The sequence below is a fragment of the Mus pahari genome, chromosome 21, assembly GCF_900095145.1.
Source record: "Mus pahari chromosome 21, PAHARI_EIJ_v1.1, whole genome shotgun sequence".
Taxonomy (NCBI): Eukaryota; Metazoa; Chordata; class Mammalia; order Rodentia; family Muridae; genus Mus; species Mus pahari.
In genome coordinates this window covers 21,604,737-21,626,485 of record NC_034610.1, presented here as the reverse complement: position 1 = coordinate 21,626,485, position 21,749 = coordinate 21,604,737, and the positions used below count along the sequence as shown (strand labels likewise).

The following is a 21,749-nucleotide window of genomic DNA, read 5'->3' as shown; positions in this document are numbered from 1 at the left end:
GCATATAGGCACATGTAACTATTAAACATCATGTATTAATCATTATATAATATAGTATAAGTACTATATTATACACACACACACACACACACACACACACACACACACACACACACACACACACACACACGTATTTATTGGCCAGCCTAGTAGCCACATCTATAAGCCCAGAATTCAAGAGCAGAGGTGGGAAGGGCTGGCCGAATTTTAAGCCTAGCCTAGACTAAACAGCAAGTTCCAGGCTAGCCAAGACTCTCACTCAAAGTCAAAACAGAAGAAAAAGTATATATATTCATATATGTATATGCAGATATACATACTTTAAGGCCCTTTTTGTTCTAAATTAATAACAGCATGACAGACACCCCCTTTCAGCCATGCTTCAAACACTCAGCAACAGTTAACAGTCTGGGCCCAGACAGTGGCCTTGGTCTGTACAGTTCATGGCATGGAGATTAAGCTCAAATATCCTTTCCAGCTGGGGGATGAAGCCCCTTGCGTGGCTCAGCTACCAATCCAGCTCCCGGTTCCTGCTCTCCTGCCTACAGTGGTAGTTACTGCCTCTTGGGGAAGAATCTGCAGCAGGTGAAGCATTCGGCAGTTGGACCCCAAAGTCCTAACTACCCACTCTGTGGTAGGGGAACGAGATTGGGGAGGTCTTTCTCTGAGATCTGTGTGCTTCTGCAAGGCTTGGCACAAAGCATGGGTAACCCAGCAGGTAAACAGGGTAACTCAGTGGGGTCCAATGGCCCTGTCCCCACCCGTACTCATGGTGGGCGCACCTGACTGAGGAACCGGAGGTGAGGTCTTGGCACCACTGTGGCCTCAGGGCCTAACACTGCTGGCTCAGAGAAGGCACAGAAAAAAACTATTTATTGAATAACTGGAAGAGTGAGAAACCATGAAAGCAGGGAGGAAGTACTCCAAGGCAGACCTTTGGATCTCAAAGGCTGGATGAAGGCTTTCAGTCCATGTTTGGGCAAGGCTTGGAGGTTCTCTGACTCCAGACTCAGGCCCTGGGAAGTCGGAATGTGACCCAGGAGAGGCCTGCTAGTAGGAAGCCAGGTGCTGCCAAGTTGAAGGAGCCAACCTTGAGACCCTTATACCCTGAGAGAAAGTCAAGGAGTCCCTCTGAGGTCGAAAGAGCCATGTAGGGCAGGAAACAAAATCCCCAGGCTGACGTTCGAGCCCCAGAATTTTGCTGTCTCCTTCAGCTATTAATAGCAACCATCCCACAGCATAATGCAATGGCGCAGGCCTGAGTTGGCCTGCCTGGCTCGGCTGCCTGAGCCTCAAGGACGAAGACCGAAGCCCATTCATCAGCACTGTCCCGGCTTGGCACAGGGTCTGGCCCTAGGTCCAGCTTAATAAATATTTGTGTACTAAATGGTAGCTAAGGGCTGGCTTCCCATGCCTCAGATCTTCCCCTCGTGTAAGGAAAAGATCATCAAACCACATTCCTGAGAGCTGCATTCCAGGCAGAATTTTCTAAACAGTGACAAATGCATGTCCCCTTTGACTCAGTGTCCCTAAGCCCTGGAGAGCTACCTCATAGTGACACCACAAAAGATTAGAAACCATGGCAAGGACATCTGTGTGACAATAGGCTAGAATCAGACCGGCCTCCCATGATGCCACAGGAGATAGCCGGATAGAAGGCAGAGCTGTTGGTGGAGGTGGGCGAGGTGTGTCCAGCAACAGAGACAAGGGAGATGGGTGTGTAGCACAGCTGCTTCCTGAGCAGGACAGTGTGCAGGTACCTCCTGGAATACCTGATTGTTCAACAGGTTAGGTAACGACTGGAGAGATCTGCAAGGAGGGGGAACTGCTATGTGGTGGCATGGAGTGGGCAGGAGCCATGTTTCTCATAGACTAAGAAAGTCTCTTTCCTGGGGCTGTGGGTGGAGGGACTTGCCCAAGGACACATAGGTGCTAACCAGGAGGATGAAGCAGCTCTTCCTCACAGGGAAGGTCTGCAAATACCCAGGAAGAGCCATCTTTTCCTCATAATGGGAGAAGGTGCCTGCTGCTTTAAGAAACCCAGTTGGAGAGAGTGCTAGAGACAGCTGGGGTTGCGGGGATCCCCAAAGGTCACCAATCTGCCTGAGCGTAGACTCCGGGCTGACAGCCTGGCCTCCACTCACACAGCAAGGCTGGGGCAGTTGTGAGATCTCTGCCCCATACCAAGCATGCAGGGGGCATCCAAGACCTAATCCCAACTGGCCCTACTGTAAGCAGTGACATTTTAGATGAGTTACTTCCCCTCCCCAAGCATCTGAGGTGTGAAGCCAAAGCCTACCCACTTCCTTGCTGGTGACTTTGGTTTGTTCTAAATATTTGGGGGTGGGGGTAAGGATGTTTTCTGTTGTGGAACAGCAATGGATGCAAAGCCAGGAGAGTGCCTTCACAGCTTCTCCTGGATGCCCTGTTCACATCTGACATAACCATGGTACTTGGTCACCCTTTGTCAGTGTGGAGGAATCCACGCTGTTGCATGCTCTTAACTCTGCCACAGGTTTCACAAGCTTCCCAGAAAGGCTGTTTCTATGCAGGAACAGATCTGGGATCCTACCCCGAGTTTCCTCCTCCTGAGCCCTTCTGTAATCCACCCTTCCCTCTTCCCTCTGCTTCCCTCCCAGCCTTGCTCCTCTGGGGGCGTAATAGTCAGGTATCTGCCAGAAGACCTCCCAGGCTGGGACCCTGCTGCTCTGTCACATTCGCCAGGGTCGTAACTTAGTGGGAAAGATCCCTCAGCAGCAAAGTGAATCTCACATCAGGTGTTCATTCATCCACTCAGCCAATCGCAGTGGTGCCAACTTCCCTCCCATGGTCAAACTGCCATCTGCAGGTTTCCCTACAGGAAAGCTACCATCTTACACGTCTATTCTCTTTTCTGTGGAAGTGAGTTGCTACAGCTGCCTCACACTTGAGGAAGGAGAGGAGGGGTATTCACAGGGTCACCAGCATTCTTGAGTGAGTGTCTCCTCCCCAGCCCCTTTATGACAGACTCAAAGGCCTTTCCCCTAGTTCTTTGGGTGCCAGTCCACCAGAGTCGCTCTTTGTCTTCTGTTCCAGCCCGAGTCCTTGGGTCCTTTTGTCCTGATGACATGACATGAGACTCTCTTCCTTGCCTGGGGTTGCAAGTGGCCACTTTTCTGAGATGCTCTGGTTCCTCTAATTGAACTAAGGCAGAGTGAGTTTGTGATTTTTTTTTCCCCCCAGTGGCTAAAATTATTAACAATTCAAATCGTTTCAAAAGCAGGAAGGTAAAAGCAAGCCCTGCCCCACCTCTGACCTTGGACTTTTTTGTTTGCTTGTTGTTGTTTGTCTGTTTGTTTGTTCTGGACAGGGTCTCTCTGTGTAGCCCTGGCTGCCCTGGGACTCACTCTGTAGACTCTGCTGGCCTTGAACTCAGAGATCTGCCTGCCTCTGCCTCCCGAGTGCTGGATGCTGGATTAAAGAGATTTAAGTCATAGGCTACCACTACCTGGCCACTTTTTAAATTTTTGTATTTAATATACTGCTATTATTGATGATGGTGAGTGTGGTGTGTGTGTGCACGCGCGTGCGCATGCCTTTCTACCATGGGTTCTGAGGCTTTAACTCAGGCCATCAGGAAATGTTGAGCCATCTCACTGGCCTCTATTTAGATTTTACGTGGCTCCTGTTCCTGGTGCACATATCCTTATAGCCTGGAGGCACTATCACATCTTCAAAGCCACTCATCACACAGGGCCAGGGGTGGACTTACAGTGCATGCTAGGACTCAGAGAGTTCTGGATCTAGGAGACTTAGTTTTGGACTCTAAGATCAGGGATCCTGAACCTGCACTGGTATTTTTCTGCATCCTTCTAGTTATGGCTGGCTGCTCTGGTTATATGGTTACAGCTGGCCACTACCTTGCAGGGTTATATAGCAACGGTAGAGATGCTTCATGGAGAGAGGTGAAGGGCTTGTGGGATGCTAGGTATGTCTCCTCTCCCATCTGCCTTTTTTTCTTTCTTCCTTTCTGCAGAGATCTGCAGAGAGTGGGAGCATGGATATCTGAGGACTAGGCAGAGGGTTGGGTTAAAGGTGAGAAGGGCAGTTACTCACTAATGGCACCGGTGTATGTCGGCTGCGTGAGGTCCTTGGGCACCTTCCTATAAATGTCAAACCTGTGGAGAAGAAACAGGGGGATTAGACAGGTATAGGGTACAGGCCTTGAGACAGAGATGGGGTGCTGGCAGCACACCACCAGGATCAGCAACCACAGCTCTTAGCAAAGGGTCCTTTCAGCCTCCTCTGAGAGGCCTAATGAGGGCCCTACTGTCTTAGGGTTTCTATTGCTATGACAAAACACCACAGCTAAAAAGCACGTTAGGGAAAAAAGGGTTTATTTGGCTTACACTTCTACCTTGCTGTTCATCACCAAAGAAGTCAGGACAGGAACTCAAGCGGGACAGGAACCTAGAGGCAGGAGCTGATGCAGAGACCATGGAGGGATGCTGCTTACTGGCTTGTTCTACATGGCTTGCTCAGCTTGCTCTCTTATAGAACCCAGAACCCCCAACACAGGGATGGTAACATACACAATGGGCTGGGCCCTGTCCCATCAATCACTAATTAAGAAAATGCTTTATAGGCTGACCCCCAGTCTGACCTTATAGAGGCATCTTCTCAATTAAGGTTTGGTTCCCTCCTCCTAGATGCCACAGTTTGTGTCATGCTGACGTAAATCTAGCCAGCACACCTATACATCCCTCTGCTACATCCCATCATGTCTCAGTGAAGACCCAAGCTCATTACCCATTATTTTGCACACTCATATACTTATACTTGTGTATGTTTCTTGGTGGGCCCTGCTTCTGTTAGAATGTAACTTTCCTGAAGACAAATGTGAGGTCTTGTCCCTAGCTCAGGATGATAGGTGGTAGGCACTGCCCAGTAACAGCACCGTGAACTGAAGGAACATTTGGGTCTAGGGAGTCAGTAGGAGGCTCTGTGTCTCTTTGACATGGCTTTCTCCCTCTGTGCCATCTCTTTATCCCTTTTACTGCTTCCACCTCCCCATCCTGGTCCACTGTCCCTATCTTCACGCCAGCTTCTGCCTACAGGATAAGGTAGGGTCAGCTGGATGTAAGGCTGACTCTACGTCTGGTTGTCCACCCCAGCTTTTCTCTCCTAATCACATCACCAGGGCCAGGGAAGTCCTGGGATATGATGGGGCATTGCAGGGCTTTGGAATCAAATTGAATTCTCACCCTGTCTTGTTCTCAGTCAGGTAGGGGTTAGGACTCCGGAATCTGGATTTCTGTGGTTTAAATCTTAAATGCTCTTTCTTGCCATGTGTGTTTTTTACTTTTAGTGGCCTCCGTTTCCTCGTCTACAAATGCAGGGCTGCCGGGCCTGGTGGCGCAGGCCTTTAATCCCAGCACTCGGGAGGCAGAGGCAGGCGGATTTCTGAGTTCGAGGCCAGCCTGGTCTACCAAGTGAGTTCCAGGACAGCCAGAGCTATACAGAGAAACCCTGTCTCGAAAAACAAAAACAAAAATAAATAAATAAATAAATAAATGCAGGGCTACTACTGGCAAGTAAGAAAACCTTCCTGTGAGGGACTTGGTACGGAGTCCCCATGGGAGGCTTCCACACACTTGGCTTTCTGCCTTTCCCTTGACCATGAGCAGTAGTGAGCTAGCCTCCTCAAAGCAGAGCTCTGTTAACAGGGCCCTCAGTTCACACACCCTCAAGCTAGAAGGTGGAGACTGCCTTTGGTGATTGGGAAACTGAACACACCTGCTACACCTTTGTCTAAATCAAGGCTGGTACCCTACTCTGCTAATTACACATGAGCCTAAAGGGAAGAAAAAACTCCCATGAGATGTCAGGCTAAAGACTTCCTCTGCTGTCTGCTCTGGGCTTAGCTGTTAGGGATGGGGTGTGGCTGAGCAGCTGGGAGGTCTGTACAACTACCTCACGTCTCAGTGACACACCTCTAACCCGAGAGGCCTATGAGAGGCTCAGACATTATACCCCAGCGCTGTATGTCATCTTATGCACGCCATGTAACTTCTCTGGACCTTATCTACTTTGCAGCCACAGGAGGGTCAATGGCTGGCTGGCTACGTATAAAGCTTTTATAGAATCATGCCTGGCACTCTGGCAGTGCTTAGTGTTTGCTGGTCCTCTTAGTAACCCTCACTTGACTGATCCCTACTACTTTAATCAGCCTCGCCTGTTAAACACACAGCTTATCCTAAGAGACAAAGGTAGGCAGAGAAACTCAGAGTAATCAGACAGGTGAGCCAGAGACGCTGAGGCACAAAGAATCGCCCTTGGGTCCCATCGAGGCTTTCTCTAGAAAGGGAGAGGGAGGGAAAGCACAGCCTAGGGCAGGAAGACCGCAAAGACCTAGAGCAGGACACAAGTGGGGTTCCTGGGACTCTGTTTAAATTTGGGGAGCAGGGGAGAGGGAATGGCAAAAGGCAGAGAGGTCCCCTGAGAAGTTCCTGAGTGTCAGGCCATGGCCAGGGGCTCCCAGGTGAGGTGCAGTTGGGGCAGGCAGATGATCTGTTGTGGACATCAGAGCATTGCACACTGGGAGGCAGCAGACTGCAGGGGAACCTGGCTGAGTATAGATGGGTCCAACATAACTTCCTGTCTGCTGGTGGTGTGAGAGTGACATCTATTAGGATCTGTTAACCCTGGATCATTGCCTAGTCTGCTCCTCCTCCTCTTCGAGCAGTACAGGAACAACCACAACAGAGCTTCACTCCCAGTTCACACGGTATGAGAGTGTGTGTGCATCAGGTCAGGGAACACCCATGGGGGCGGGGCCAGATGAGGTATGGGCTTGGGGTGGCCAGATTTTTTTTTTTTTTTTAAGAGCCTGAATTTGGAACTGTACACAGAATGTCCCAATTCTCACTGTATAACACAATGTAAGACAAAGAGGCATTTATAAACAGGCAAGGCTGGGAGCCCAGTATGTGACTCTGTGGGCTGAAGGACATCTTTAAAAATCCACCTGGGCAGCAGAAGCCATGTGGGACTCCTGAGACAGCCAGACAGCTAAGCAGAAGGCAGGGAGATGGATCCCTGTCCACTGTTGGGTCTCAATTTCTCTGGATGAAAAGCAAGAAGGTATAACTAAAGACCTGACTAAAGTGCCTTCCAGATGAAGACAGGAATGGCAGGAGTGCCCTGTGGGGACTACAAACCAGCCTGTCTCTAGCCATGTCACTGTCAGAGTCCCATGGGCAAAACCAGCCTCATGGTTTAGAAATATATGAAGTACTGTTTCAAAACCAGGAGTTGTGGTTAGCTAGAGGCTGCTCAACAGGAGCAAGAAGTGGTGGAGGGCAGAGCATCGGAGTCTACCCTGGGCATGAAGGGGAGGGAAGGAGATGGAGGGAGGTTGATCACATATGTACAGCATCGAGGACAGCAGGATCACACATCTACAGCATCGAAGATAGCAGGATCACACATGTACAGAATCAAGGACAGCAGATTCATACATGTAGAGCATCAAGGATAGCAGGGATCACACATGTACAGCATCAAGGACAGCAGGGATCACACATGTACAGCAAGCATCGAGGACAGCAGGGTCACACATGTACAGCATCGAGGACAGCAGGATCACACATGTACAGCATCGAGGACAGCAGGGTCACACATGTACAGCATCGAGGACAGCAGGATCACATTATGTACAGCATCGAGGACAGCAGGGTCACACATGTACAGCATCAAGGACAGCAGGGTCACACATGTACAGCATCGAGGACAGCAGGATCACATATGTACAGCATCGAGGATATCAGGATCACACATGTATAGCATGTTCAGCAAGCTAAGCTCAGCACTAGGGAAGGAAAGTGCAAGCACAGATGGCTGGCTGGAAATGGAGGCAGGAGTGTGAACTCAGCATCTCAGTCTGTGCGGTCACATGGGAAGGGACTCATGCACGGCATGCACACATATACATTCCCCAGCTCTTTTCACAGACAGGGCTCACAAGGCACAAGGACACAGCCAACAGCTAATAGCCACAACCTGACCTGCGAAGGATTCAGAAATGGCTGGTTCTTGAGCTGAGTGGAGAAAGGCAAGACGAGGCAGGAGCACCTGCTTAGGTCAGCCCTGGGGACCGCCATTCTCTGGGTAGGACACAGCCATTGCCGTTGTGAAATCACATCAGCTGTGATGACCCGAGAGAGCCTCAATAGATCGGTCTCACTAACGTTCTATCATGGAGGGAAGGGTGGGCTCACCAAGCAGTGGGTTCTGAGGAGTTCTGTGGGCAAGGGTTCAAGGGGCATGGACCAGTCACCCAAGGCTCCCCTCAGGATACACAAGTGATTGAGAGATGCTGGGGAGGGGAAGCCACAGGTAAGCTTAGGTAACTCTTCACCCACACCCCCACACAACTCTAAGTAACCCAATTAAACTCACTGGCTCAGCAAGCTCAGCTCCAAGGCGTTTGCTTGGCCTGTTGTCAGCAGCCTATTAGGAATGAATAGCCGATGTGTCTCCCAGGGAAAGTTAGTGTGATAGTACAAACTTACTCAGCGGGGGGGGGGGGGGGGTAGGTGTCCAGAGACAAGAGGGATAAGGGGCTCCTGCTGGCCAGAGAGACAACGTGAGACTCAAAATAATGAGTAAGCCTTGGGAAAGCAAGAAGTCAGAGGAAGGAATGGAGAGGGCGGGAGGAGAGGAACAGGGTACTGCTGTTGCTCCAAAGCGCCTCCCATAAAACACTCATTCTAAAGGAAGGAGAGTAGCTTTAATGGGAGAAACTCGACAGACATCATGCCAATCAGAGACACCACTGTCAGAAGACATGACATTCTGATACGCTCGCTCTACATGGCATCACCTCAGGGATGGGGGGGGGGATCTTGTCCGCCACGAGCATCTCAATCTGATCACAAGAAGCCGTTGAAGAAATGACAGATACCCAGCATGTGTCACAGATGGGAGGTTATAAAAGTAACCTGGGCACTGTCCCAAATAGAGGAGACTTATGAGACATGATGACTGAACTTGGTGTAGGATCACGATAGATTTCCTCTTCTGGAGATGACACTTGAGCAAGCCCTGTAGCATTGCTGATAGCACCATATAACGTTACTGTGTTTTGATGGTGGCATTATGGTTATGTCTGACAGCTTTCCATGGTGTAACAAAGAAGACCATCTTCACAAAAGAAAGGCCTGCCTGGCTGCTTCTGCTGCTTAGGCCCTAGGGTGCAGTAGGGCATCTCACCTTAGTGGTGGGGGCACGTGGCAGAGGAAGGTGGTCATCAGACACAGAGAGACAGAGAGCAGGGGACCAGGGACAAGACTCCCTTCCAGGACAACCCCCAGTGACTTGCTTCCTCCTGCTTAGCTCCAGCTCTGAAACTTCCCATTTCATCCCAAAAACTTTGAGCTCTGAAGCCATTAGTGGTTGAGTCCATGGATGATGCTGGAGTCCTCATCCAATCTGCTTTAACACTGCTGTGCTGGGGACCACGCCTTTAAGCACAGGGCCTCTGGGGACATTATAGATCCAGCCCAGGACATGATGTAAGATGTTGACCTTTGGGGACACTTGGGTAAAGGGCATATGGGAACTCTGCTATTTTTGCAATTTGGGGATAAGTATAAAATTATTTCACAATGAATTGAGATTATTTTTAAAATTCGGATGGAAAAAAATTCAAATGGAGCTGCCACTCAAAAGTCGTCTGGGGAAGAAGCTTGGTCCCTGTGGGCACCTGAATTAGAGGTACCATGCTTGCTGTGTGCTGTGGGGCCAGCCACACTTTATGGCTTATTGGGGGACCAGGGACAGGGAGGTATCCAATTAAGCCTGTAACAGGGAGGTGAGACCCCGACCGAAGCACAGGAAGCCAAGTTCTAGAAATCGTGATGCTGAATGGCTACTTCCAGCCCATGTTGGGCCCTTTCACACATACACTTAGCTTTGTTGTGAGTACCCACCTCTCTGACTACTGGTGTCCCACTCCCCAGGTGGAGGGAATGCCTATGTCACTGAGCTCCTGGGAAGCAGAGCCTGGTGTGGAGTCTCCAGGCCATCATCTTCCCACCACCCCACACTCTAGGGACCAGGCTCATGCTCCCTCACTGCCAAATGAGACCAGGGTCTCAAGGCTTAAATTACTTTCCCAAGGATGCTGCATGGTAGGCAAGAGAAGCTTTAGAAATCCATCATTTATTCAGCAAATGCATATTGAACAGGCACCATAGGCAGCAGTGTTCTAGAAGGTCAGGAAAGGAACCGACCAAGGCAGGTATGCTCCCTGCCCTCAAAAGCTGCCAGCCTTTAGGTCACTCAGCAGAGGCCACCTGCGACAAGTGACAGAGATCTATTCCCACACATCAGACCCAAGTTGGAGAGTGGTAATGGGGTAAAGGGAGAGCAGACAAGGAGCCTGGTTTCAGAGGTAACCGCACAACAAGTGAGTCAGGAGTGACTGTCCCTGGGAAAGTGGCCCACCAGGAGGCTAGTGTGAAGCCCAGGCATGTGACAGATAAGGAAGTGAGCTGTGCATCCTCTGTGGCTCAGATTAGTCAGGTCCTCGCAGTGGTGATGCGATCAGTCTTAGCCATTCTGCCTCAGAGAATGTGGAGGAAAGGGCAAGGAGTGGAGGAGAGAAACTGGATGTTTGCTGCTGCCTACGTACTGAGGTTTACCTCTGCTCTCCGCTGGCTCTTGCACCAGCCTGACTTGTGTCTGCTCTCATTTTGCATAAGGAGATCAGAAAGGAAGGATCTCAGAGGGATCTGATGCCTTGCGCATTCTACTTAAGAAGAAAAGCTCGTGATCTGTCACTGCTCAGCTGCCGCAGAGAAAGGTGAAGAATAGGTTCATTTCCTGCCCACATCTCACCTGGGTGTTCCTTAGTCTTAGCCTTTCAGCCAATGAACAGACCAACACAAGAATGAGGATTGGCACTGGGCGCAGTATTGCTTGTCTGTAATCCCAGCATTTGGGAGGCAGAGGCTGATGGGACCTCTGTGAGTTTGAGGTCAACCTGGTCTACAGAGTGAGTTCCAGGACAGCCAGGGCCATAGTGAGGCCCAGTCTCAAAACAACAACAAACAGTGAGCAAAGCCTTTGGTTTTCCCTCCCTGACCCAACACCGTATGAATCGAGTGTGTGATGCAGGCTGGAGGACCCAAAATTCAAGGTCATCCTCAGCTACATAGCAAGTCTGTAGCAAACAAAGGCTACATGAGACCATTTTCATCAAAAGAATGAGGCCCAAGGCTGCCCTGGCAGCCCAGAGGAAGGTCCACATTTGTAGACTGGACACTTAGGCTACATTGGAGGCTATGGCAGGAGGATCATACATTCCAGGTCAACTTGGGCTACAGAGCAAAACCCTGTCCCCACACATGACTTCTCCAGTCCAAGAACTCCCTTTGTGACACAGAGTCCCGGCCTTTCTCCTCCTCCCTTCCCACAAATGCCAAGTGTGGCTGAAGAGGAAGAGGTGTTGCTGTGGCAGCCACACAGCTCCCTACAAGCCTCCCTCCCAGCAGGCTATGCTGGGCCAGGTTAGCTCCATCCTGGACTCTTCCTTGGGTCTTGCAAGGCCTTACCCGTTAATGAGTATTTTTGAGGTTGAAATGTGAAATGGTACGAGCAGAAGCCTGCTTACTGTAGTACCAGCTACAGTAGTGAATGTATGAAGCGAGGACAAACCCCCGGGGCAAAAGAGAGGGGCAGAGCCCAGGCTAGAGAGCAGCCATAAAGTGGAGGGTGGCATGGTGGGTCGAGGGGAACAGGGACTCTCAGGAACATCAGGATCCTTCTAAACCACAAAAGAAAACGGCCAAGAGCAAGGGCTGTGTTGTATGGGAGTTGGGTGCACAGTGGAGAACGGTGATGGCAATTTATACTTAAGGTGAGAATGAAGTGTAATCAGATGTTAAAATTTCAGGACAAACCAGACAGAAGTGTAAGGCAAGTGTGTGTGTGCATGCACAAGCGCAGGGGTGTTGAAGCCTAAGAAGGTAGGAATGAACACTAAGGCAATGGGTCACTTCCTCCCTAACTGATCTGTGTCTAATTCACTTCCAACCCAAACCACCAGAAGCCAAGCTTGCGACAGTCACAGGATAGTTCTCAGACTCACACTGACAGGTAAAGGTCCTAGAACAGGCAAAGATCCAGAAAGAAAAAAAAAATGAAGTCTCGCCTTAAAAACAAAACAAACAAAACCTCCAGTTCTGCAGAGTGGATTAGTTCTTCTGTGACTCCAGGGAGGATGTCCTGAGGCTCACAAAGATCTGCTCATTTTCTTCTAGAAGATTTATGGCAAGCCCTGCCGGGGACAGACTCACACTATTTGACCCATGCTGCCTTGGCATACTTACCACAGTTGGCTATGTTGGCGCCTGTCAGCCCCTCATCCCTTTGATCTGAGGAGTACTGGATTCATGGATATTCTGTACACGTCTGTGTCCATGAACATCTATCTGGGATGTTTCCCTGTTTGTCATTATAAATAACTCTCTCTGGGTGTTTACATACACAGCCCTGTATAGCTGTAAGCAAATCGTTGAGATTTAAGATTGGGTGGGGCTTTTTTCAAATGAGACACCATAGAGCCCACTCCATGAACAAAAGAGCTGATGAATCAGGAAGCATCAAAACAAAAAACTTCTCCTCTTTGAAGAAGAGATGTGTTTAAAAAGAACACGTACAAGACACAGAATGGAAAAATACACACACACACACACACACACACACACACAGGCTAAAGAACTCTCAAACCTTGGGAACTGAAACCCCTGCTCCGTGATTGATACTTCCTCAAAGATTTACTGACACCAAAGACCACCTGAAGAGATGCTAGCTAGCATCAAAGTCACTTGGGAAAGCCCAAACTGGAACCACGGTGAGCAGTCACTATGCCTATCAGGAAAGCTGGAACTATGGACCAATCAAGCAGTTGGAACTCTCATGTGTTGCCATGGAGAACAGAAAATTGTGTGGCCATCTGAGAAGAATTCAGCAAGATCTTAAAAAGTTAAATGTCCATTGTTTTAGTCTACTGTCTGTTGCTGTACTGACATACTGGGTAATTTATGAAAAGAGGTTTACTGGGGTGTAGAATTCCATTCATGACATTGTGGCCATATCTGGTCCACTGATGGTGGACCTTGTGCTAGATTGACTCACAGTAGAGATATGGCAAGGAGAAGTTTCCAGGTATGCACAGAAGAAGCACGTATGTGTGAGAGAGAGACAGAAAGGTGCCAAGTTCCTTTATGATCATGTGGTCTCTGTATTAGTGAATACAGTCCCTTAAGACCTTAACTAATTCCCACAAAAGCAGCCTGAGCCTCAAGACCTCTTTCCTGAAGTCACAGAAGAACTGATCCACTCTGCAGAAAAGCACTGGCTGATTGCTAAGTAGAGGGCCTTAGTCACCTGCCAGTCCTGACACCTGCATGCCGAAGAGCTGAGCCTCATAAGCCATGAACAGTTAAACTGTATTAAAACCACAGCTCGCATTCACTGTAGGATCTAGCCACACCATGCTAGGCATGTGCTAGGAGAACTGCAAAACTATACATACACATGCGTGCACACGAACACTCAGGAACACTCAGGAACTCCCAGGAAGCTTTCCTTATATTGGTCAAGAGAAGAAAACAACCTAGATGTCCAAGCGCATCAAGTGTGGACCGTCTACAATATGGGATTCTGTGTGGATGGGTGCATGGAGGTGGAGTAAAGTTAACTGGGTTCAGATGGGGTAATTTCATTCATATTAGATTCTGGAATACGTCCCAGAAGATCGTTGCAGGTGGGGACATAAGGAAGCTCTGGGGACTGAGGGACACATTCTGGGCTAGGATGACATAATGGTATGCACATAGCAATAATAGGTGACACTTAACTGTGTGTCATGTTCAGGCCAATAAATTTAATAATGGTCATGATTATAACATATCAAATAACGTAATATAATCCAGGCCTTCCAAACCACAACCATGCTGAACAAACATGCTAGGCCACCAGCTAGACAGAAAACACTTATTCTGAATCTTTTACAATATCTATTTCTAGGTCGTGCAACAGTTGACAGGGCAAAGTTCTGTCTTCCAGAAGGATTTCCAACAGTAAATGCAGACCTATGAGGATCAGAAGATTCACCCTGCGCAAGCTCTCCTGTCCAGGGGATACCCATGGAGCATGGGAACCTTAGACAAGCCAGGCCACTGTGCCATCACTGCAAGTCTCAGGGACACCAACGCAAAAGCACAGAACTACCAGAAAAACTCCTTGCTTAGAGAACCAACCTTGGATCCACCCAAGGCTCCTGAGCTCACCAGTTAGAGGACTTAGAAAACCACCTCTGTATCATGGGGAATTCGACAGAACAAGTGACGAAATCTCCATCATAAATCAAGAGGTGATGGGGAAAAAGACGATGGCCGGTATCTTTCCTGATCCCTCACCACCTTAATTTTTTGAGACACAGCTCAACCTGAGCTTGGTGCTCATCTCCTCAGCTACCAAGGCCAGCCAGAGTGCCCCAGAGATTCTCTTAGCTTTATCCCAACCCCAGGGCTAGTGTTGTAGACACATGCTGCTACACCCAGTTTTTCAGTGGATGCTGGGGATTCAAACTGGGGACCACATGCTTGCCTGACAGGCACCTTACCCACTGGGCCATGTTTCCAGCAGCCCAGCCAATGACATTTGCTATGAAATATGTGAACTTTAGATTATAGAATCAAAGGGCCAGGTGTTCCTTGCTCTAACGACACTATCCTCATTCCTACTCTCCCGTCTTAGATGTGGATGTGACACCCAGGGCTGAGGCAGCAGAGACAAAGTCACTGGCATCCTTGGGCTACTGGAGCAGAACTCACAACTGCTAACATCTCCAGTCCTTGTGCTACTTTAGAAAAATAAAACATATTCAGCCACTTCCACCTGGGTTCTCTTTACAGATAAAACGTAAAAGATACAGAAGTAAGAAGTCTATGCGTCAGTGGAACAACTTGGGCACGTGTTCCCCGCCTCTGCAGTCTCCCTGCCTGCAGGACACGCTGTGAGTCCCTGAAACCAGACACCCTTTTCCTAAGCATATCTATGAGAAGTTTAATTTATAAAGCAGCCACAGGAAGACGCCAGCAACAATGAACAGAGTGATTATAACATTATGCTGCCACTACTCGTGAATTTTAGTACCATTATTAAAAATACAATGGTTAACCAAAACAAACCCCGTGATACCACGACATTGAGTCAGATGACTAGGGTGACCACTAAGTGATAATGGGCTGTCAGTACACAGGTGAATGCTTTAGACAAAGGGACACTCAGACTTTAGGGTGACAGATTCATTATGCTACTTGGGACATGTTTAAAACACGAATCACGGCTAAAATTTTCCAATCAATATTTCTGAACCAATAACAACCTTCTGTAAACAAAACTTCCTGTATCTGGAGTGTGTTGACTCGGCAGCATAGCTCACTCCCTCACCTACGCCTGCGTTCCAACATCACCTTCCGGGAAGGCCACCGCTCTGTGCCACTCCTCTCTGCTCTTTTCTTCCCTCTCTGCTTGCAGTTACATGTGCACGCATCCCATGTACTGCCTGACTCCACTGCTGGGCTACACGGTGAGACCCAGATCCTCAGGCACCCCACAGAGGCCCCGAGAGACAAGTGCAAGGTGGGTGGATGGGTGGCACGCCTCCAAGTGGGGTCCAAACACACTCCCCAGAATCCTTCAGGAAACCATCAGATTCTTAGATGCTGGGCTTGACTGTAGAATGACCCACCCAGGGTGGGCTGGGAGTCACTAAGTGCTGTTCAGGAGGGGCTTAGGCATTTGAGATAGCATACACCCATTTCTGATAACAACAGAAACCCACCTGAGTTACCCTAGTCAACAGTTGGATATGAGAGGGGCCTAGGGTATACACACACACACACACACACACACACACACACACACACACACAGTCCCCACCTCCTGGGCCAGGTACTCTACTTAAGACACCTGATTGTTTCTATCCTGCTTAATCCTGCCCACCACCCAGGGAACACCATTAACAAATGCAAGAGGTTCATAGAAGCTAAATCACTTGTCTAGGCTCACGGAATCTGAATTGGGATTGGAGCCTGATGAGGAACCAAAAGGGTGTACCTGATGATTTTCCTCGACCACACCCTGTTTTCACCCCCAGGGCCTTCACTGCCCATGCTCAGCATGGCCTTCCTATATACCCTTACAGAACCTGTGCTACCAGAAGGCTGTGAGCATTTGGTGGGTGAATGAAGGAGACAGAGTACCCCAGAGCTGCAGAACCATAATGCTGTACTGCCGGGGGACCCAGGCAGTACATAGCTGGCAAGCGGCCTGAACCTGTCTCCCAGCCTGTAACAGTCAGATTAGCTCAGACCCTGGAAGTAGAAAGACACCTGGGGCTTGGCCTGGATTCAGGTTTCCTGCTAGTGAACAGGAATCCCCTAAAGTGTTTCCAACTCAGTGAAACAGGATGCTCTCCCGAGCCCCACACCCCCTGGACAGATGCTATAAATGGAAATGTATTCTTAGAGGGAGAGAACATGAGCGAGGGCTTTCAAAAGTGACCCATCATGGGGTAAAAATACAGCAGCATTTAAACACTGAGCGGCAAGCGCTATTCCTGGACTAGATTCTCATTCTTGTGGCTTCCTGCCAGGGGCGGGCTACCAACAGGTTTAAAACCAATAAACAGGGGCGGGGGATAGTATTTCTCATACTCAGGAGGGCACTGGGGAGGGTAGCCTGTAGGGATGGCTTCGGAAGGTGCCCTTGAGAGGAGTCTGCATGTCCTTTGGGTCTGTCACTGGGCTCAGTGTTGCTGAGAGCTGAGAACACCTTTGGAGAGCATTCTGTGGTACTGGGAAGTAACTGAAGGTTGAGTTCTGGCTAGGACTGGATAAAAAGACCAGATGAAGGTTTTAACCTGGAAGTGAAAACTAGATGGCAATTCAAGGCTCAGAAAACCCAGAGAAGAAGACACTCAGATGGAGATCCTGATTCTAGAAAGACAAGAAGAAATAAGTCTGGAGGAAAGTGTGGGCGGAGCCACGGGCACAGGACAGTTCCAGTAAAGGCTCATGGTCACTCGGTGAGCTGGGGTCAGTCTTCACAGCTGGGATGGTTGACTGTGCAGCCTGGCAGGCAACTGTGAACTTGAGCAATCTGCTCATCACAGTACAGTGAGGAGACTTCTCACAGTCCTCTGCGGTGGGGCCCGGAGAAGGAAGGACGGAAGCGGGCTGCACAGACCTGGTGGCCGGTTCTGGAGCGCTCTTTCCTAGGAGAGTGGCTAGCAATGTCTGCTTCCTGGGACAGGCTGGTTATCCATGAGAAAATGAGGATAGCTAGGCCGTGTCTCAGGAGGCCTGGCTGGTCTTCCCTTCTCTCTGTCCCTATACTCTTGTCTCTGGAAGACCCTCAGGCTTTCTACATGGCTGGCTGTGCCCTCTGCACCCCACCTGCTCTCTCTCCTATCTGCCTTTCTTCCACATTACTGAGTAGCTGCTATGGACCCAGTTAGTGCTGGGAATACAGCGATGTTACCTTCCTGTCTTCGATTCATCTGAGCTCTGGTGAAAAAGACAACAATCAGTAATGAACACACATCAGCACTGGTAAGCATTTGAAGAAAAGGGAGACAGTGCAGGAGTGAGGAGAGAGGTGCCTGCTAAGTCTGACAAGGAGTCAAACAATAGAGACCTGGATTACACAGGGCAACAGCCAAGTGGATATCTAAGGAGAACATTCTAGGCAGCAAGGACAGCAAGACCAAAGGCCCAGTGGGCAGCACACGCCTGGAAGGCCCCTGGAATGCAGGGAGGCAGATTCAGGTGGAATGGGAGGAGCAGACTAATGTCCAAGGTAGATCTTCAAAACTCAGCTCACACATCCCTCCTGCAGCTGAAGCCAGCTAACCCGCCTGTCCCTTCTGATGCATCTACAGCCCTGTCATCACCTTCCATGTGTATGGTGTTCAGGAATGAACAGCATAGCTGTTGTCTTACTTAAACTGGTGGTGGTAGCTCGTCCTCAAAGCTATGGACTGTAGCTGTCTTCAGACACACCAGAAGAGGGCATCAGATCCTATTTCAGATGGTTGTGAACCACCATGTGCTTGCTAGGAATTGAACTCAGGACCTCTGGAAGAACAGTCAGTGCTCTTAACCACTGAGCCACCTCTCCAGCACACGTGCAAGCGCTCAAACACACACACACACACACACACACACACACACACACACACACACACACGCCCCCCAGCAGTCTTGAAGTAGGAATATCATCTTGAAGCAACTAATGGCCCACTGAGCCACGGGTGCCTGGGAATGTAGAGCTATGAGTGTTGGAGCCCAGCAGTTTCCTGCCCTGCTGACAGTGAAAGGCACTGATGGCAATAATGTAAGCAGGTCAGTGACTACAGCCTGCACTTACCTCCACAGCTTCCGGCACACCTGGCTCTGGCTCCGAGGAAAACCACACGGGAAACCAGAAGCCTAGTGTCAATTCCCCAGAGAAGCGTTTCTAGAGGAGAGTAATCGTCCCTCTAGAAACATGAAGCCAACCATACTTCACGTCTCCAAAGTAGAGCATGCAGAATGAGGCTCTGGAGGTCCTGGTCACGAAGAAAATGGGCCAGGCAGGCCCTCAAGTGACTGGAGAAACCCTAGAATTGTCAGCTCTGGGAAACCCAGGGACCTGGAGGTCTTATGTGGCACTACTATTTCAAAAAAGGCTGCCAACTACTGTTTTTAAAGAATAAAAAGAACTGCCGAGCAAATATCTATGCATCAGATTTGGCTTGAGGACAACCAATCAGCTTGTGACCTCAGCCTTGAATCTTAACAATGAGATACACTTATACCAGAACAGACAGCACTGTAGACAGTAGGAGAGCAGAGGCTTGAGTGAAAGCCGCAGCGCTCAATGGGGACTTGGAGTCCAGAGAAGTTTCCATGAAAGGGATCGGGTCTACAGGTCTAGAAGGCCTGCAGCTGAGGCTGAGGCCCGACCTAGTGTGTGCATGCTGAGATGGATTAGTAATGTCTGCCAAGGACACAAGCATGGGGATGTGATGCACACCTTCCAGATATTCACCGAGGTGGATTCGATACAAGCACTCTTACATTTGTTGATTATTTTTGTTTTTGAAGCAGAACTCACTACACTGCCCTCAAATTCACTCTATGCCCAGGCTGGCCTTGAACTCTCAATCCTCCTGGCTGAGCTTCCCTAGTGCTGGGATTAAAGCTGTGCATGATCATGCCTACTCAGACCCATTTTAAAGGTGGTGGAGGAAGGGTGTAGATAGAAGTAGGTGGAGAAAGCTGCCCTAAATGGCAAAGTCACAGAAACTGGAGTGCCATCTGTGGTTCGTCCGGGGACATGGAATGCAAGTGAACCATGGCCTTTGGATTCTCCGGCTAGGGATGCTGATGCAGCAGGCACATGTGAGGACTCATTACCCACCACGTGGTTTTGCTGTAAACCCACATTGCTGTAGGTTCTCTTAAGAAAATGGTCTTTTCAGAGGCTGATGATGTAGAATGTTTATAGACCTTTGGTCCCGTGTGAGGTTGTTTCGAACCCCACTCCCACTCCAAGCAACCTGCTTTGAAGAGAGCAAGTCCACAGTGTGCGTGTTAGTTCTTGGGATGTCACCAGCCTCCTCTTCCTGCACCTACACCGTTGGCTCCTTGGCTCTACAGAGGACGGGCTTCCCTGGTGGGATAGGCTAAGTCAGCACAGGCTGAGGCTTGTCTTGGCCAGTTCTCCTTCCAAGTCAGTTTTGTGGCGTCGTTTGAAACCTACTTCAACAGTACATGCTATGTCAGGGCCTGGAGATGGGCAGGCATCGGGTACTTCAGGTGATAGCTGACATAAGGAATAGGGCTTTGCCAGGGGAAGGCTTGGGAGATGGGTGGAGGGAGATGGTGCTGTGTTCTGTGGGCCCCACTCCCCAGGACAGCATTGTGCTGGTGTTGGGGGCAGGGGAGAGGCTGGCCTCCCTCCTGCCAGGCATTGCAAAATACAAGTGGAGTTGAATCAATGTCTTTTGGAAAAGTACATTTTACTCAAGAGCCAAGTTAAACTGGAGCTCGGGCAGCCAGCATGTTGAAGTCTCAGGCATTACTCATTCATGGGAGGGGCAGGCTGGGCAGAGGTGGGCCATGAGCACTCAGTGGGCCTAGGCACTCTCTGTGCCAGATTGCTTGGCCAGCTCTGGGTCCACAATTGGGGGCAGCTTGTGTGGGTGGGTGGCAGGAGCCAATGGCTTCGTCAAGGCTCGGACACTCCTGTTTAGAAAAATGTTGTCTCTAAGAAGTCATGGATAAGATGAATCTCTACAAAAAATTAAATTTTCTTCCTTGTGTTATTGACTCAGAGATGGCTCCTCTCTTGAGATGAGCCTGGAGAACTGGGGAAAGATGGGTAGTAACACTGCCCTAACTCTTCTGGAATGTTGTTCACTGGATCTGGCGCCTTTGTAGACCAGCTTCTTACACTCAGTGACATGTACTGAGGGCTCCATGGCTTCTCCCACCTTTACAGCTCACTGCTTTTCAGTGCCAAATACTATTCCACTGTCTGGATGCTGCAGGGTGCCTGGTTTTTAATCCCTACCGCCCACTAGGCCTAGGTTCCATCCCCTGGGCCTTAGCTGAGTGGCTTAGAAACACTTGTCTCTGAACCTCCAGGGTTCTGCACCTGAAAGGTGGAAGTGTACGTGATTCATGGGAAAGAGGATGAAACGTGGAAATGCCCAGAGTGAGCACAGGGCAGTGTAGCTGACTTCTGCTGCTCTGTGGGATCTTCTCTCTTCCACCCCTCTTCACCCTTTCGACCCCCTAACACTAGAGAGAAAAACGGATAGAGAGGAAAAGGCAATGTTGCAGTTCCCTCCTGATGATTAGGGGCATCAAGTTTGTTGGGGCAAGTCTGACCTCACCCCAGGATATCTCATTTCTTCTTTCTTCTATGTGCAAGACTATATAACAAAACACAACCATCAGCAACCAAAAAACAGCCAATCAATAACTAACAATCCAGCCTTCTTCTCAGAGAACTAGCATTTATATACACTGAAAAGTCCCTAGAATTCCAAATGTCACACAATCGCAGAAACTGTCTGCCATTGGCAAAACCGCATCCCTGCTGGAGCACGAGGTAAATCAGAGTCAGCTGTTGTGGACAATCTATAGCAGCACCACACCCTCACCTGGGATTAAAACGAAACCATATTCTCATATTTCTATGATTCTATGTTGTGACTGTGAGGAACCATATTCTCATATTTCTATGTTTTTTTTTTAAAGAAACCAAACTTTAGCACCTGCTAGCTGTGACTGTGAGGAACTTACTTCACTGTCCAGTGCCTGTTTCTACAGCTGGCAAAGATGGGGGGATTGCTCTGAGAAAGTTTCTGTTAGTATACAAGAGTGTTTATCATACTGCTAGCCCATGACTGAGTTCTCTCGCTTCCCCAGAATATGTGGACATTCCAAAAGAGGGTGTCCTGACCCCCAGTTCTTTGGAGGGCTAACTCAATCAAGAGCCAGTATCCAGGGAGGCAGGAAATGAGGCCCTTTACATGCAGGTTGTGTTCGCAGTGGATCCAGGAGCAGACAGAATCCAAGGAGCCCAGGTAGTCTAGGATCCTCTTGATCTTCCCTGCCTCCCTCCCTCCCTCCCTCCCT

General features: G+C 49.4%; 1 protein-coding gene across 1 annotated transcript in view; it reads right to left on the bottom strand.

Moving 5' to 3' along the window:
* The window catches only part of Ergic1 (endoplasmic reticulum-golgi intermediate compartment 1), a 94,702-nt gene that overhangs the window by 43,627 nt on the left and 29,326 nt on the right, over nucleotides 1-21,749 (bottom strand). Inside the window, exon 2 of the mRNA XM_021221830.1 lies at nucleotides 4,096-4,157. Coding sequence (XP_021077489.1) covers nucleotides 4,096-4,157 — 62 coding nt within the window. The remainder of the gene's footprint in view (nucleotides 1-4,095; nucleotides 4,158-21,749) is intronic.